The sequence below is a fragment of the Bombina bombina genome, chromosome 3 (genome assembly GCF_027579735.1).
Source record: "Bombina bombina isolate aBomBom1 chromosome 3, aBomBom1.pri, whole genome shotgun sequence".
Classification (NCBI taxonomy): Eukaryota; Metazoa; Chordata; class Amphibia; order Anura; family Bombinatoridae; genus Bombina; species Bombina bombina.
This window is the reverse complement of record NC_069501.1, coordinates 1,187,159,932-1,187,174,340: the sequence shown is the minus strand read 5'-3', so window position 1 is coordinate 1,187,174,340 and position 14,409 is coordinate 1,187,159,932. Positions and strand designations below refer to the sequence as shown.

Genomic DNA, 14,409 nt, shown 5'->3' with positions numbered 1-14,409 from the left:
AGACTCACAAGAAAGAGCAGATAATTCAGAAACTCTTCTGGCAGAAGAGATGGCCAAAAGGAACAAAACTTTCCAAGAAAGTAATTTAATGTCCAATGAATGCATAGGTTCAAACGGAGGAGCTTGAAGAGCTCCCAGAACCAAATTCAAACTCCAAGGAGGAGAAATTGACTTAATAACAGGTTTTATACGAACCAAAGCTTGTACAAAACAATGAATATCAGGAAGAATAGCAATCTTTCTGTGAAAAAGAACAGAAAGAGCAGAGATTTGTCCTTTCAAAGAACTTGCGGACAAACCCTTATCTAAACCATCCTGAAGAAACTGTAAAATTCTCGGTATTCTAAAAGAATGCCAAGAAAAATGATGAGAAAGACACCAAGAAATATAAGTCTTCCAGACTCTATAATATATCTCTCGAGATACAGATTTACGAGCCTGTAACATAGTATTAATCACAGAGTCAGAGAAACCTCTTTGACCAAGAATCAAGCGTTCAATCTCCATACCTTTAAATTTAAGGATTTCAGATCCTGATGGAAAAAAGGACCTTGTGACAGAAGGTCTGGTCTTAACGGAAGAGTCCACGGTTGGCAAGAGGCCATCCGGACAAGATCCGCATACCAAAACCTGTGAGGCCATGCCGGAGCTACCAGCAGAACAAACGAGCATTCCTTCAGAATCTTGGAGATTACTCTTGGAAGAAGAACTAGAGGCGGAAAGATATAGGCAGGATGATACTTCCAAGGAAGTGATAATGCATCCACTGCCTCCGCCTGAGGATCCCGGGATCTGGACAGATACCTGGGAAGTTTCTTGTTTAGATGGGACGCCATCAGATCTATTTCTGGAAGTTCCCACATTTGAACAATCTGAAGAAATACCTCTGGGTGAAGAGACCATTCGCCCGGATGCAACGTTTGGCGACTGAGATAATCCGCTTCCCAATTGTCTATACCTGGGATATGAACCGCAGAGATTAGACAGGAGCTGGATTCCGCCCAAACCAAAATTCGAGATACTTCTTTCATAGCCAGAGGACTGTGAGTCCCTCCTTGATGATTGATGTATGCCACAGTTGTGACATTGTCTGTTTGAAAACAAATGAACGATTCTCTCTTCAGAAGAGGCCAAAACTGAAGAGCTCTGGAAATTGCACGGAGTTCCAAAATATTGATCGGTAATCTCACCTCCTGAGATTCCCAAACTCCTTGTGCCGTCAGAGATCCCCACACAGCTCCCCAACCTGTGAGACTTGCATCTGTTGAAATTACAGTCCAGGTCGGAAGCACAAAAGAAGCCCCCTGAATTAAACAATGGTGATCTGTCCACCATGTTAGAGAGTGTCGAACAATCGGTTTTAAAGATATTAATTGAGATATCTTCGTGTAATCCTTGCACCATTGCTTCAGCATACAGAGCTGAAGAGGTCGCATGTGAAAACGAGCAAAGGGGATCGCGTCCGATGCAGCAGTCATAAGACCTAGAATTTCCATGCATAAGGCTACCGAAGGGAATGATTGTGACTGAAGGTTTTGACAAGCTGCAATCAATTTTAGACGTCTCTTGTCTGTTAAAGACAGAGTCATGGACACTGAATCCATCTGGAAACCCAGAAAGGTTACCCTTGTCTGAGGAATCAAAGAACTTTTTGGTAAATTGATCCTCCAACCATGATCTTGAAGAAACAACACAAGTCGATTCGTATGAGATTCTGCTAAATGTAAAGACTGTGCAAGTACCAAGATATCGTCCAAATAAGGAAATACCACAATACCCTGTTCTCTGATTACAGACAGAAGGGCACCGAGAACCTTTGTAAAAATTCTTGGAGCTGTAGCTAGGCCAAACGGCAGAGCCACAAACTGGTAATGCTTGTCCAGAAAAGAGAATCTCAGGAACTGATAATGATCTGGATGAATCGGAATATGCAGATATGCATCCTGTAAATCTATTGTGGACATATAATTCCCTTGCTGAACAAAAGGCAAGATAGTCCTTACAGTTACCATCTTGAACGTTGGTATTCTTACATAACGATTCAATATTTTTAGATCCAGAACTGGTCTGAAGGAATTCTCCTTCTTTGGTACAATGAAGAGATTTGAATAAAACCCCATCCCCTGTTCCGGAACTGGAACTGGCATAATTACTCCAGTCAACTCTAGATCTGAAACACATTTCAGAAATGCTTGAGCTTTTACTGGATTTACTGGGACACAGGAAAGAAAAAATCTCTTTGCAGGAGGTCTCATCTTGAAACCAATTCTGTACCCTTCTGAAACAATGCTCTGAATCCAAAGATTGTGAACAGAATTGATCCAAATTTCCTTGAAAAAACGTAACCTGCCCCCTACCAGCTGAGCTGGAATGAGGGCCGCACCTTCATGTGGACTTAGAAGCAGGCTTTGCCTTTCTAGCTGGCTTGGATTTATTCCAGACTGGAGATGGTTTCCAAACTGAAACTGCTCCTGAGGATGAAGGATCAGGCTTTTGTTCTTTGTTGAAACGAAAGGAACGAAAAACGATTATTAGTCCTGCTTTTACCTTTAGATTTTTTATCCTGTGGTAAAAAAGTTCCTTTCCCACCAGTAACAGTTGAAATAATGGAATCCAACTGAGAACCAAATAATTTGTTACCCTGGAAAGAAATGGAAAGTAAAGTTGATTTAGAAGCCATATCAGCATTCCAAGTTTTAAGCCATAAAGCTCTTCTAGCTAAAATAGCTAGAGACATAAACCTGACATCAACTCTGATAATATCAAAAATGGCATCACAGATAAAATTATTAGCATGCTGTAGAAGAATAATAATATCATGAGAATCATGATGTGTTACTTGTTGCGCTAAAGTTTCCAACCAGAAAGTTGAAGCTGCAGCAACATCAGCCAAAGATATAGCAGGTCTAAGAAGATTACCTGAACACAGATAAGCTTTTCTTGGAAAGGATTCAATTTTCCTATCTAAAGGATCCTTAAACGAAGTACCATCTGACGTAGGAATAGTAGTACGTTTAGCAAGGGTAGAAATAGCCCCATCAACTTTAGGGATTTTGTCCCAAAATTCTAATCTGTCAGACGGCACAGGATATAATCGCTTAAAACGTTTAGAAGGAGTAAATGAATTACCCAATTTATCCCATTCTTTGGAAATTACTGCAGAAATAGCATTAGGAACAGGAAAAACTTCTGGAATAACCACAGGAGCTTTAAATACCTTATCCAAACGTTTAGAATTAGTATCAAGAGGACCAGAATCCTCTATTTCTAAAGCAATTAGTACTTCTTTAAGTAAAGAACGAATAAATTCCATTTTAAATAAATATGAAGATTTATCAGCATCAACCTCTGAGACAGAATCCTCTGAACCAGAAGAGTCATCAGAATCAGAATGATGATGTTCATTTAAAAATTCATCTGTAGGGAGAGAAGTTTTAAAAGATTTTTTACGTTTACCAGAAGGAGAAATAACAGACATAGCCTTCTTTATGGATTCAGAAACAAAATCTCTTATATTATCAGGAACATTCTGCACCTTAGATGTTGAAGGAACTGCAACAGGCAATGGTACTTTACTAAAGGAAATATTATCTGCTTTAACAAGTTTGTCATGACAATCAATACAAACAGCTGGAGGAATAGCTACCAAAAGTTTACAGCAGATACACTTAGCTTTGGTAGATCCAGCACTAGACAGCGATTTTCCTGTAGTATCTTCTGACTCAGATGCAACGTGAGACATCTTGCAATATGTAAGAGAAAAAACAACATATATATAAAGCAAAATTGATCAAATTCCTTAAATGACAGTTTCAGGAATGGGAAAAAATGCCAAAGAACAAGCTTCTAGCAACCAGAAGCAATGAAAAATGAGACTTAAATAATGTGGAGACAAAAGCGACGCCCATATTTTTCGCGCCAATAAGACGCCCACATTATTTGGCGCCTAAATGCTTTTTGGCGCCAAAATGACGCCACATCCGGAACGCCGACATTTTTGGCGCAAAATAACGTCAAAAAATGACGCAACTTCCGGCGACACGTATGACGCCGGAAACGGAAACGATTTTTTTGCGCCAAAAAAGTCCGCGCCAAGAATGACGCAATAAAATGAAGCATTTTCAGCCCCCGCGAGCCTAACAGCCCACAGGGAAGAGTCAAATTTTTGAAGGTAAGAAAAAATGATTAAATCAAATGCATTATCCCAAATATGAAACTGACTGTCTGAAAATAAGGAAAGTTGAACATTCTGAGTCAAGGCAAATAAATGTTTGAATACATATATTTAGAACTTTATAAACAAAGTGCCCAACCATAGCTTAGAGTGTCACAGAAAATAAGATTTACTTACCCCAGGACACTCATCTACATGTTTGTAGAAAGCCAAACCAGTACTGAAACGAGAATCAGCAGAGGTAATGGTATATATGAGTATATCGTCGATCTGAAAAGGGAGGTAAGAGATGAATCTCTACGACCGATAACAGAGAACCTATGAAATAGACCCCGTAGAAGGAGATCACTGCATTCAAATAGGCAATACTCTCCTCACATCCCTCTGACATTCACTGCACGCTGAGAGGAAAACCGGGCTCCAACTTGCTGCGGAGCGCATATCAACGTAGAATCTAGCACAAACTTACTTCACCACCTCCATCGGAGGCAAAGTTTGTAAAACTGAATTGTGGGTGTGGTGAGGGGTGTATTTATAGGCATTTTGAGGTTTGGGAAACTTTGCCCCTCCTGGTAGGAATGTATATCCCATACGTCACTAGCTCATGGACTCTTGCTAATTACATGAAAGAAAAGCCCTTTATCAATGAGAAGCAAAGAAGAGCCAGGCTGAGGTTTGTAAAAGACCATAAGGAATGGACCGTAGAGGACTTGAGTAAGGTCATCTTCTCTGATGAGTCCTATTATCAGCTTTGCCCAACATCTGGTCATCTAAAGGTTAGACAGACCTGGAGAGGCCTACAAGCCACAGTGTCTCACACCCACTGTGAAATTTAGTTGAAGGATCAGTGATGATCTGGGGGTGCTTAAGCAAGGCTGGAATCAGGAAGATTTATCTTTGTGAAGGACGCATGGATCAAGCTACGTACGAATCAACCTATATACAAGGTTATCCTGTAAGAAAATTTGCTTCCTTCTGCTCTGACAATGTTCCCCAACCCTGAGGATTGTTTTTTCCAGCAGGTCAATGCTCCATGCCATACAACCAGGTCAATCAAGGTGTAAATAGAGGACTACCAGATCAAGACCCTGTCATGGTAAGCCCAATCTCCAGACCTGAATCCCATTGCGCCAGGAGTGGCATAAAGTCACCCAACAGCAATGTGAAAAACTGGTGTAGAGTATGCCAAGACGCATGAAAGCTGTGATTGAAAATCAGGGTTATGCCACCAATTGATTTCTGAACTCTTGCTAAGTTAAAACATTAGTATTGTGTTGTTTATAAATGAATATGAACTTGTTTTGTTTGCAATACACAAGGTTTAAAACACTGCATTTTTGTTATTTTGACCAGTTGTTATTTTCTGCAAATAAATGCTCTAAATAACAATATTTTTATTTGGAATTTGGGAGAAATGTTGCCAGTAGTTTTATAGAATAAAACAGAAATGTTAATTTTACTCAAACACATACTTATACATAGTAAAATCAGAGATCATTTTGCAGTGGTCTCTTTTTTTTTCCCCAGAGCTGTATATGTTTTTTTGTGTGTGTTTTTTTTAGTAAATGTCTCAAATTTGATGTGTTTATGCTTTGTGTAAGTATTATTGCCAAATATATTATTAAAGGGACATCAAATAATTAGCTACTGGGTACTGCTAAAGAAGCTAGTTTAAGCCATAACTAGTTCCGATGCATAACTGTAGCTTAACAGGTGCTGTACATACCCCAATAAAGGATATAGGTTGACCTTTCAGTCTACAGCTGCAGCATGAACCAGGGGGGGGACCACTAGGTTCCCTGGTCTGGTCATTTATTTTTTGTTTTATTTTACTTTTTTATTGCTTTAAAGATACTGTTGTCAGAAAATACAAGTAGAATATTTGAAAAATAGTGGCTTAAATAGTATTTTTGCAGTGTTTGTCTTAACAATTGTGCAGAGTGAGTCTGTTTTTTAATTTCCTGTTATGAGCTGTGTGATACTTCTGTATATTTTTCTTCCTCAGACCCTCCTTAGCCACTGCACAGTTTTTAAGGCATTTCTAGCAAAAATACTACTTAAAGAGACTTAAAACCAAAAACGTTTCATTCCATTTTACTTCTATATCAAATGTGCTTTGTTCTCATGTTGTTCTGTCTTGAAGAGATACCTGGATTGGTAGCCTGCATATCTGGAGCGCGATATGACAGGAAAATTGCTGCTACCTAGTACTCTTCCTAATGTATAACATTCTTGCTAAATTGCTAAGTGCTGCAGCCTCGTGCAAGCTCCTGAGCTTATCTTCCTTCTTTTCAACAAAGGATACCAAGAGAACAAAGAAAATGTGCTAATGTAAAATTGAAAGTTGTTTAAAATTGCATGCTCTGTCTGAATCATGATATAACATGTTTGGCCTTTATGCCCCTTTAAATTATTATTTATAAAAAATATATACTTTGTTTTCGGACTACAGTGTCCCTTTAAACTTTAATTTTGTATATACCTATATCCTACAAGTAATAAATACATGTGAGTATACTGATTTTAATATAAACAAAACTAGATTTGTTTTAAATATATATTTCTCCAACATAGGTGTGTCCGGTCCACGGCGTCATCCTTACTTGTGGGATATTCTCTTCCCCAACAGGAAATGGCAAAGAGCCCAGCAAAGCTGGTCACATGATCCCTCCTAGGCTCCGCCTACCCCAGTCATTCTCTTTGCCGTTGTACAGGCAACATCTCCACGGAGATGGCTTAGAGTTTTTTAGTGTTTAACTGTAGTTTTTATTATTCAATCAAGAGTTTGTTATTTTAAAATAGTGCTGGTATGTACTATTTACTCAGAAACAGAAAAGAGATGAAGATTTCTGTTTGTATGAGGAAAATGATTTTAGCACCGTAACTAAAATCCATGGCTGTTCCACACAGGACTGTTGAGAGCAATTAACTTCAGTTGGGGGAACAGTGTGCAGTCTCTTACTGCTTGAGGTATGACACATTCTAACAAGACGATGTAATGCTGGAAGCTGTCATTTTCCCTATGGGATCCGGTAAGCCATGTTTATTAAGATAGTAAATAAGGGCTTCACAAGGGCTTATTAAGACTGTAGACTTTTTCTGGGCTAAATCGATTCATTATTAACACATATTTAGCCTTGAGGAATCATTTATTCTGGGTATTTTGATATGATTATATCGGCAGGCACTGTTTTTGACACCTTATTCTTTAGGGGCTTTCCCTAATCATAGTCAGAGCCTCATTTTCGCGCCGGTATGGCGCACTTGTTTTTGAGGACAGCATGGCATGCAGCTGCATGTGTGTGGAGCTCTGATACATAGAAAAGTCTTTCTGAAGGCATCATTTGGTATCGTATTCCCCTTTGGGCTTGGTTGGGTCTCAGCAAAGCAGATTCCAGGGACTGTAAAGGGGTTAAATATAAAAACGGCTCCGGTTCCGTTATTTTAAGGGTTAAAGCTTCCAAATTTGGTGTGCAATACTTTTAAGGCTTTAAGACACTGTGGTGAAATTTTGGTGAATTTTGAACAATTCCTTCATACTTTTTCGCAATTGCAGTAATAAAGTGTGTTTAGTTTAAAATTTAAAGTGACAGTAACGGTTTTATTTTAAAACGTTTTTTGTGCTTTGTTATCAAGTTTATGCCTGTTTAACATGTCTGACCTACCAGATAGATTGTGTTCTGACTGTGGGGAAACCAAGGTTCCTTCTCATTTAACTATATGTATTTTATGTCATAAAAAAATTTAGTAAAAATGATGCCCAAGATGATTCCTCAAGTGAGGGGAGTAAGCATGGTACTGCATCATCCCCTCCTTCGTCTACACCAGTCTTGCCCATACAGGAGGCCCCTAGTACATCTAGTGCGCCAATACTCCTTACTATGCAACATTTAACGGCTGTAATGGATAATTCTATCAAAAACATTTTAGCCAATATGCCCACTTATCAGCGAAAGCGCGACTGCTCTGTTTTAGAAAATTCTGTAGAGCATGAGAACGCTGATGATATGGTTTCTGAAGGGCCCCTACACCAGTCTGAGGGGGCCAGGGAGGTTTTGTCTGAGGGAGAAATTTCAGATTCAGGAAACATTTCTCAACAAGCTGAACCTGATGTGATTACTTTTAAATTTAAGTTGGAACATCTCCGCGCTCTGCTTAAGGAGGTGTTATCCAATTTGGATGATTGTGATTATCTGGTCATTCCAGAACCACTATGTAAAATGGAAAAGTTCTTAGAGGCCCCGGGGCCCCCCGAAGCTTTTCCTATATCCAAGCGGGTGGCGTACATTGTTAGTAAAGAATGGGACAGGCCCGGTATACCTTTAGTACCTCCCCCCATATTTATAAAATTGTTTTCCTATAGTCGACCCCAGAAAGGACTGATAGCAGACAGTCCCCAAGGTCGAGGGGGCGGTTTCTACTCTACACAAGCGCGCCACTATACCCATAGAAGATAGTTGTGCTTTCCAAGATCCTATGGATAAAAAATTAGAAGGTCTGCTAAAGATGTTTGTTCAGCAAGGTTCCCTTCTACAACCAATTGCATGCATTGTCCCTGTCACTGCAGCCGCGTGTTTCTAGTTTGATGAGCTAGGAAAGGCGATTATTAGTAATTCTTCTTCTTATGAGGAGATTATGGACAGAATTCGTGCTCTTAAATTGGCTAATTCTTTCACCCTAGACGCCACCTTGCAATTGGCTAGGTTAGCGGCGAAAAAAATTCTGGGTTTGCTATTGTGGCGCAGAGCGCTTTGGTTAAAATCTTGGGCAGCGGATGCGTCTTCCAAGAACAAATTGCTTGACATTCCTTTCAAGGGGAAAACACTCTTTGGCCCTGACTTGAAAGAGATTATCTCTGATATCACTGGGGGCAAGGGCCACGCCCTTCCTCAGGATAGGTCTTTTCAAGACCAAAAATAAACCTAAGTTTCGTCCCTTTCGCAGAAACGGATCAGCCCCAAGGGCTACGTCCTCTAAGCAGGAAGGTAATACTTCTCAAGCCAATCCAGCCTGGAGACCTATGCAAGGCTGGAACAAAGGAAAGCAGGCCAGGAAACCTGCCACTGCTACCAAGACAGCATGAAATGCGGGCCCCCGATCCGGGACCGGATCTGGTGGGGGGCAGACTCTCTCTCTTCGCTCAGGCTGGGGCAAGAGATGTTCTGGATCCTTGGGCGCTAGAAATAGTCTCCCAAGGTTATTCTCTGGAGTTCAAGGGGCTTCCTCCAAGGGGGAGGTTCCACAGGTCTCAGTTGTCTTCAGACCACATAAGAAGACAGGCATTCTTACATTGGGCAGAAGACCTGCTAAAAATGGGAGTGATTCATCCTGTTCCATTAGGAGAACAAGGGATGGGGTTCTACTCCAATCTGTTCATAGTTCCCAAAAAAGAGGGAACGTTCAGACCAATCTTAGATCTCAAGATCTTGAACAAGTTTCTCAAGGTTCCATCGTTCAAGATGGAAACCATTCGAACACTTCTTCCTTCCATCCAGGAAGGTCAATTCATGACCAAGGTGGATTTCAAGGATGCGTATCTACATATTCCTATCCACAAGGAACATCATCGGTTCCTAAGGTTTGCATTCCTGGACAAGCATTTCCAGTTCGTGGCGTTTTCTTTCGGATTAGCCACTGCTCCTAGGATTTTCTCATAGGTACTAGGGTCCCTTCTGGCGGTGCTAAGACCAAGGGGCATTGCTGTAGTACCTTACTTGGACGACATTCTGATTCGAGCGTCGTCCCTTCCTCAAGTAAAGGCTCACACGGACATTGTCCTGGCCTTTCTCAGATCTCACGGATGGAAAGTGAACGTGGAAAAGAGTTCTCTATCTCCGTCAACGAGGGTTCCCTTCTTGGGAACTATAATAGACTCCTTAGAAATGAGGATTTTTCTGACAGAAGCCAGAAAAACAAAACTTCTAGACTCTTGTCGGATACTTCATTCCGTTCCTCTTCCTTCCATAGCGCAGTGCATGGAAGTGATAGGTTTGATGGTAGCGGCAATGGACATAGTTCCTTTTGTGCGCATTCATCTAAGACCATTACAACTGTTCATGCTCAGTCAGTGGAATGGGGACTATTCAGACTTGTCTCCGAAGATACAAGTAAATCAGAGGACCAGAGACTCATTCCGTTGGTGGCTGTCCCTGGACAACCTGTCACAAGGGATGACCTTCCGCAGACCAGAGTGGGTCATTGTCACGACCGACGCCAGTCTGATGGGCTGGGGCGCGGTCTGGGGATCCCTGAAAGCTCAGGGTCTTTGGTCTCGGGTAGAATCTCTTCTACCGATAAATATTCTGGAACTGAGAGCGATATTCAATGCTCTCAAAGCTTGGCCTCAGCTAGCGAGGGCCAAGTTCATACATCAACCATCAGGGGGGAACAAGGAGTTCCCTAGCGATGGAAGAAGTGACCAAAATCATTCTATGGGCGGAGTCTCACTCCTGCCACCTGTCTGCTATCCACATCCCAGGAGTGGAAAATTGGGAAGTGGATTTTCTGAGTCGTCAGACATTGCATCCGGGGGAGTGGGAACTCCATCCGGAAATCTTTGCCCAAGTCACTCAACCGTGGGGCATTCCAGACATGGATCTGATGGCCTCTCGTCAGAACTTCAGAGTTCCTTACTACGGGTACAGATCCAGGGATCCCAAGGCGGCTCTAGTGGATGCACTAGTAGCACCTTGGACCTTCAAACTAGCTTATGTGTTCCCGCCGTTTCCTCTCATCCCCAGGCTGGTAGCCAGGATCAATCAGGAGAGGGCGTCGGTGATTTTGATAGCTCCTGCGTGGCCACGCAGGACTTGGTATGCAGATCTGGTGAATATGTCATCGGCTCCACCATGGAAGCTACCTTTGAGACGAGACCTTCTTGTTCTAGGTCCGTTCGACCCACTCCAGCTGACTGCTTGGAGATTGAACGCTTGATCTTATCAAAGCGAGGGTTCTCAGATTCTGTTATTAATACTCTTGTTCAGGCCTGAAAGCCTGTAACCAGAAAAATTACCACATAATTTGGTATATCTGTTGGTGTGAATCTGCAGGATTCCCTTGGGACAAGGTTAAGATTCCTAAGAGTCTATCCTTCCTTCGAGAAGGATTGGAAAAAGGATTATCTGCAAGTTCCTGGATGGGACAGATTTCTGCCTTGTCTGTGTTACTTCACAAAAAGCTGGCAGCTGTGCCAGATGTTCTAGCCTTTGTTCAGGCTCTGGTTAGAATCAAGCCTGTTTACAAAATTTTGACTCCTCCTTGGAGTCTCAACCTAGTTCTTTCAGTTCTTCAGGGGGTTCCGTTTGAACCCTTACATTCCGTTGATATTAAGTTATTATCTTGGAAAGTTTTGTTTTTGGTTGCAATTTCTTCTGCTAGAAGAGTTTCAGAATTATCTGCTCTGCAGTGTTCTTCTCCTTATCTGGTGTTCCATGCAGATAAGGTGGTTTTGCGTACTAAACCTGGTTTTCTTCCAAAAGTTGTTTCTAACAAAAACATTAACCAGGAGATAGTTGTGCCTTCTTTGTGTCCTAATCCAGTTTCAAAGAAGGAACGTTTGTTGCACAACTTGGATGTAGTTCGTGCTCTCAAATTTTACTTAGCAGCTACTAAGGATTTCAGACAAACTTTGTCTTTGTTTGTTGTTTATTCTGGTAAACGGAGAGGTCAAAAAGCAACTTCTACCTCTCTCTCCTTCTGGATTAAAAGCATTATCCGATTGGCTTATGAGACTGCCGGACGGCAGCCTCCTGAAAGAATCACAGCTCACTCCACTAGGGCTGTGGCTTCCACATGGGCCTTCAAGAACGAGGCTTCTGTTGATCAGATATGTAAGGCAGCGACTTGGTCTTCACTGCACACTTTTTCTAAATTTTACAAATTTGATACTTTTGCTTCTTCTGAGGCTATTTTTGGGAGAAAGGTTTTGCAAGCCGTGGTGCCTTCCATTTAGGTGACCTGATTTGCTCCCTCCCTTCATCCGTGTCCTAAAGCTTTGGTATTGGTTCCCACAAGTAAGGATGACGCCGTGGACCGGACACACCTATGTTGGAGAAAACAGAATTTATGTTTACCTGATAAATTATTTTCTCCAACGGTGTGTCCGGTCCACGGCCCGCCCTGGTTTTTTTAATCAGGTCTGATGGTTTATTTTCTTTAACTACAGTCACCACGGTAACATATGGTTTCTCCTATGCAAATATTCCTCCTTAACGTCGGTCGAATGACTGGGGTAGGCGGAGCCTAGGAGGGATCATGTGACCAGCTTTGCTGGGCTCTTTGCCATTTCCTGTTGGGGAAGAGAATATCCCACAAGTAAGGATGACGCCGTGGACCGGACACACCGTTGGAGAAAATAATTTATCAGGTAAACATAAATTCTGTTTTTTTTCTTTTCTGTACAGTACGTAATGGTCCTGAAAGTGGAAGCAAGGTTATGGTGCAGTTTCCCCGGTTTCAGAGCAAAGAACTTCCAAAGAGTGATGTGCTACAGGATAATAAATGGCAACACCTGCGCGGACCGTTTAAAGAAGTGCAGTGGAATAAAATGGAAGGACGTAACTTTGTATATAAAATGGAGTTATTAATGGCAGCATTGACTCCCTGCTAGCAGCTGTTGAACAAAAAGCTTGGACATGTAAATATTTTTTAGGTTCCCATAAATCATGCTGCAGATTTGACAGCTTAATTCACTGTATTATTTCATTGAATTAAATGTTTTTCTACATTTCTTTTTCAAGTTTGATCAGTGTTTTTGTCTGAGTGAGTGTGCAAGAACAATAGGGGTTTTGTATTTGTGAGGGTTTGTGTTAAACAGTTTGTAATTGACATTTTTGCAAATCCTTCAAATTAGTTAACGAACCATAAGAATAAACTTTCATGCACATAAATAATACTCGCATTTAGGCATGTTAAAGGGACATTAAACTCAAAATCTAATAGCGTAAATTTGAATCAGCACTGCAGTATACATTCATTATTTTTGCCTGCTTTTGCTGTAAGATACCACTGAAAATTGTGCGTGTTCCACTCCCACAAGAAAGGTTGGAATTTTCTGTGTAGTTAAAGGAACACTACTATAAAATTTGTTTCCTCTTAATGTGTGTGACGACCAAGGTTAACCAACCCTGCGCCAGTCACTTGTTTGACACAGAAAGGGTTATCAGACCCCTTCTACTGTCACTACTCTGTCACAGTTTAGCCACTCCAGGCAAGCCTGTGATTTAGTTCAGTGGGTGCAACACTCTCTAGTTAAAGAAATGCCCAAAAAAAAAACTTTAATGTCACCCACACTAAACTAACACTATATCTAGCTGCCACCACTTAAGATTATTTGATATGGGAAATCTTAAGGAAAATCCAGAAAATTACAAATTAAATCCCAGATTACAATTTAGCAAAAAAAATAACATAAAATCACAGTACTAATACTACCAGTCTTACTACCAGTCTCTTTCAGTAACGTGGTTCAAATATTAGGCAAAAGCCAAAGCTTAATAAATGAATGTTTATAATTGCGAAAAAAATTAGCAGAATGTATTAATAATAAAAAGATTAACAAATAGAATTACACAAGGAAACAGTTTTTAAAATAAAAAAGAGAAAAAGCAGAACCCTTATAATTTACTAGTCTTGGTATCTGTGCCAGGGAGATTGGCAGGAAAAGATGATCTCTCACTTTGTTGGTATACAGCCTCCCATGTAATAAGAAGAACTTTTACATGTTAAAACACAAAACTTTATACCTCTTTCAGGAGATCAGGTTGCTTGCTCAACCTTCTTTGCAAGGGCTGGGAAGCCCCTATCTTTTATGACAGTCAATAAACTCTGTCTTTTCCTGAAATTATAGAACACATCGTAATTTCTGCTAGGTAAATCAATTGCATATATACAAATAGGCAACCTCTTAGGGATATTGTGAGGAGTATTTTATACCCAACACCATATATATTGCATTCTATATGTTTCTGAGCATTATTTCTCTTGTTAAGTGTATCCAGTCCACGGATCATCCATTACTTGTGGGATATTCTCCTTCCCAACAGGAAGTTGCAAGAGGATCACCCACAGCAGAGCTGCTATATAGCTCCTCCCCTAAGTGTCATATCCAGTCATTCTCTTGCAAGCCTCAACCAAGATGGAGGTCGTAAGAGGAGTGTGGTGTTTTATACTTAGTTTATTCTTCAATCAAAAGTTTGTTATTTTTAAATGGTGCCGGAGTGTACTGTTTATCTCAG

At 40.8% G+C, this 14,409-nt stretch overlaps 1 protein-coding gene across 1 annotated transcript in view; it reads left to right on the top strand.

Moving 5' to 3' along the window:
- Positions 1-12,899, top strand: part of MED17 (mediator complex subunit 17) — a 140,602-nt gene extending 127,703 nt beyond the window's left edge. The window contains exon 12 of the mRNA XM_053708620.1: positions 12,577-12,899. Coding sequence (XP_053564595.1) covers positions 12,577-12,782 — 206 coding nt within the window. The 3' untranslated portion in view covers positions 12,783-12,899. The remainder of the gene's footprint in view (positions 1-12,576) is intronic.
- The last annotated feature ends 1,510 nt before the right edge of the window (positions 12,900-14,409 follow it).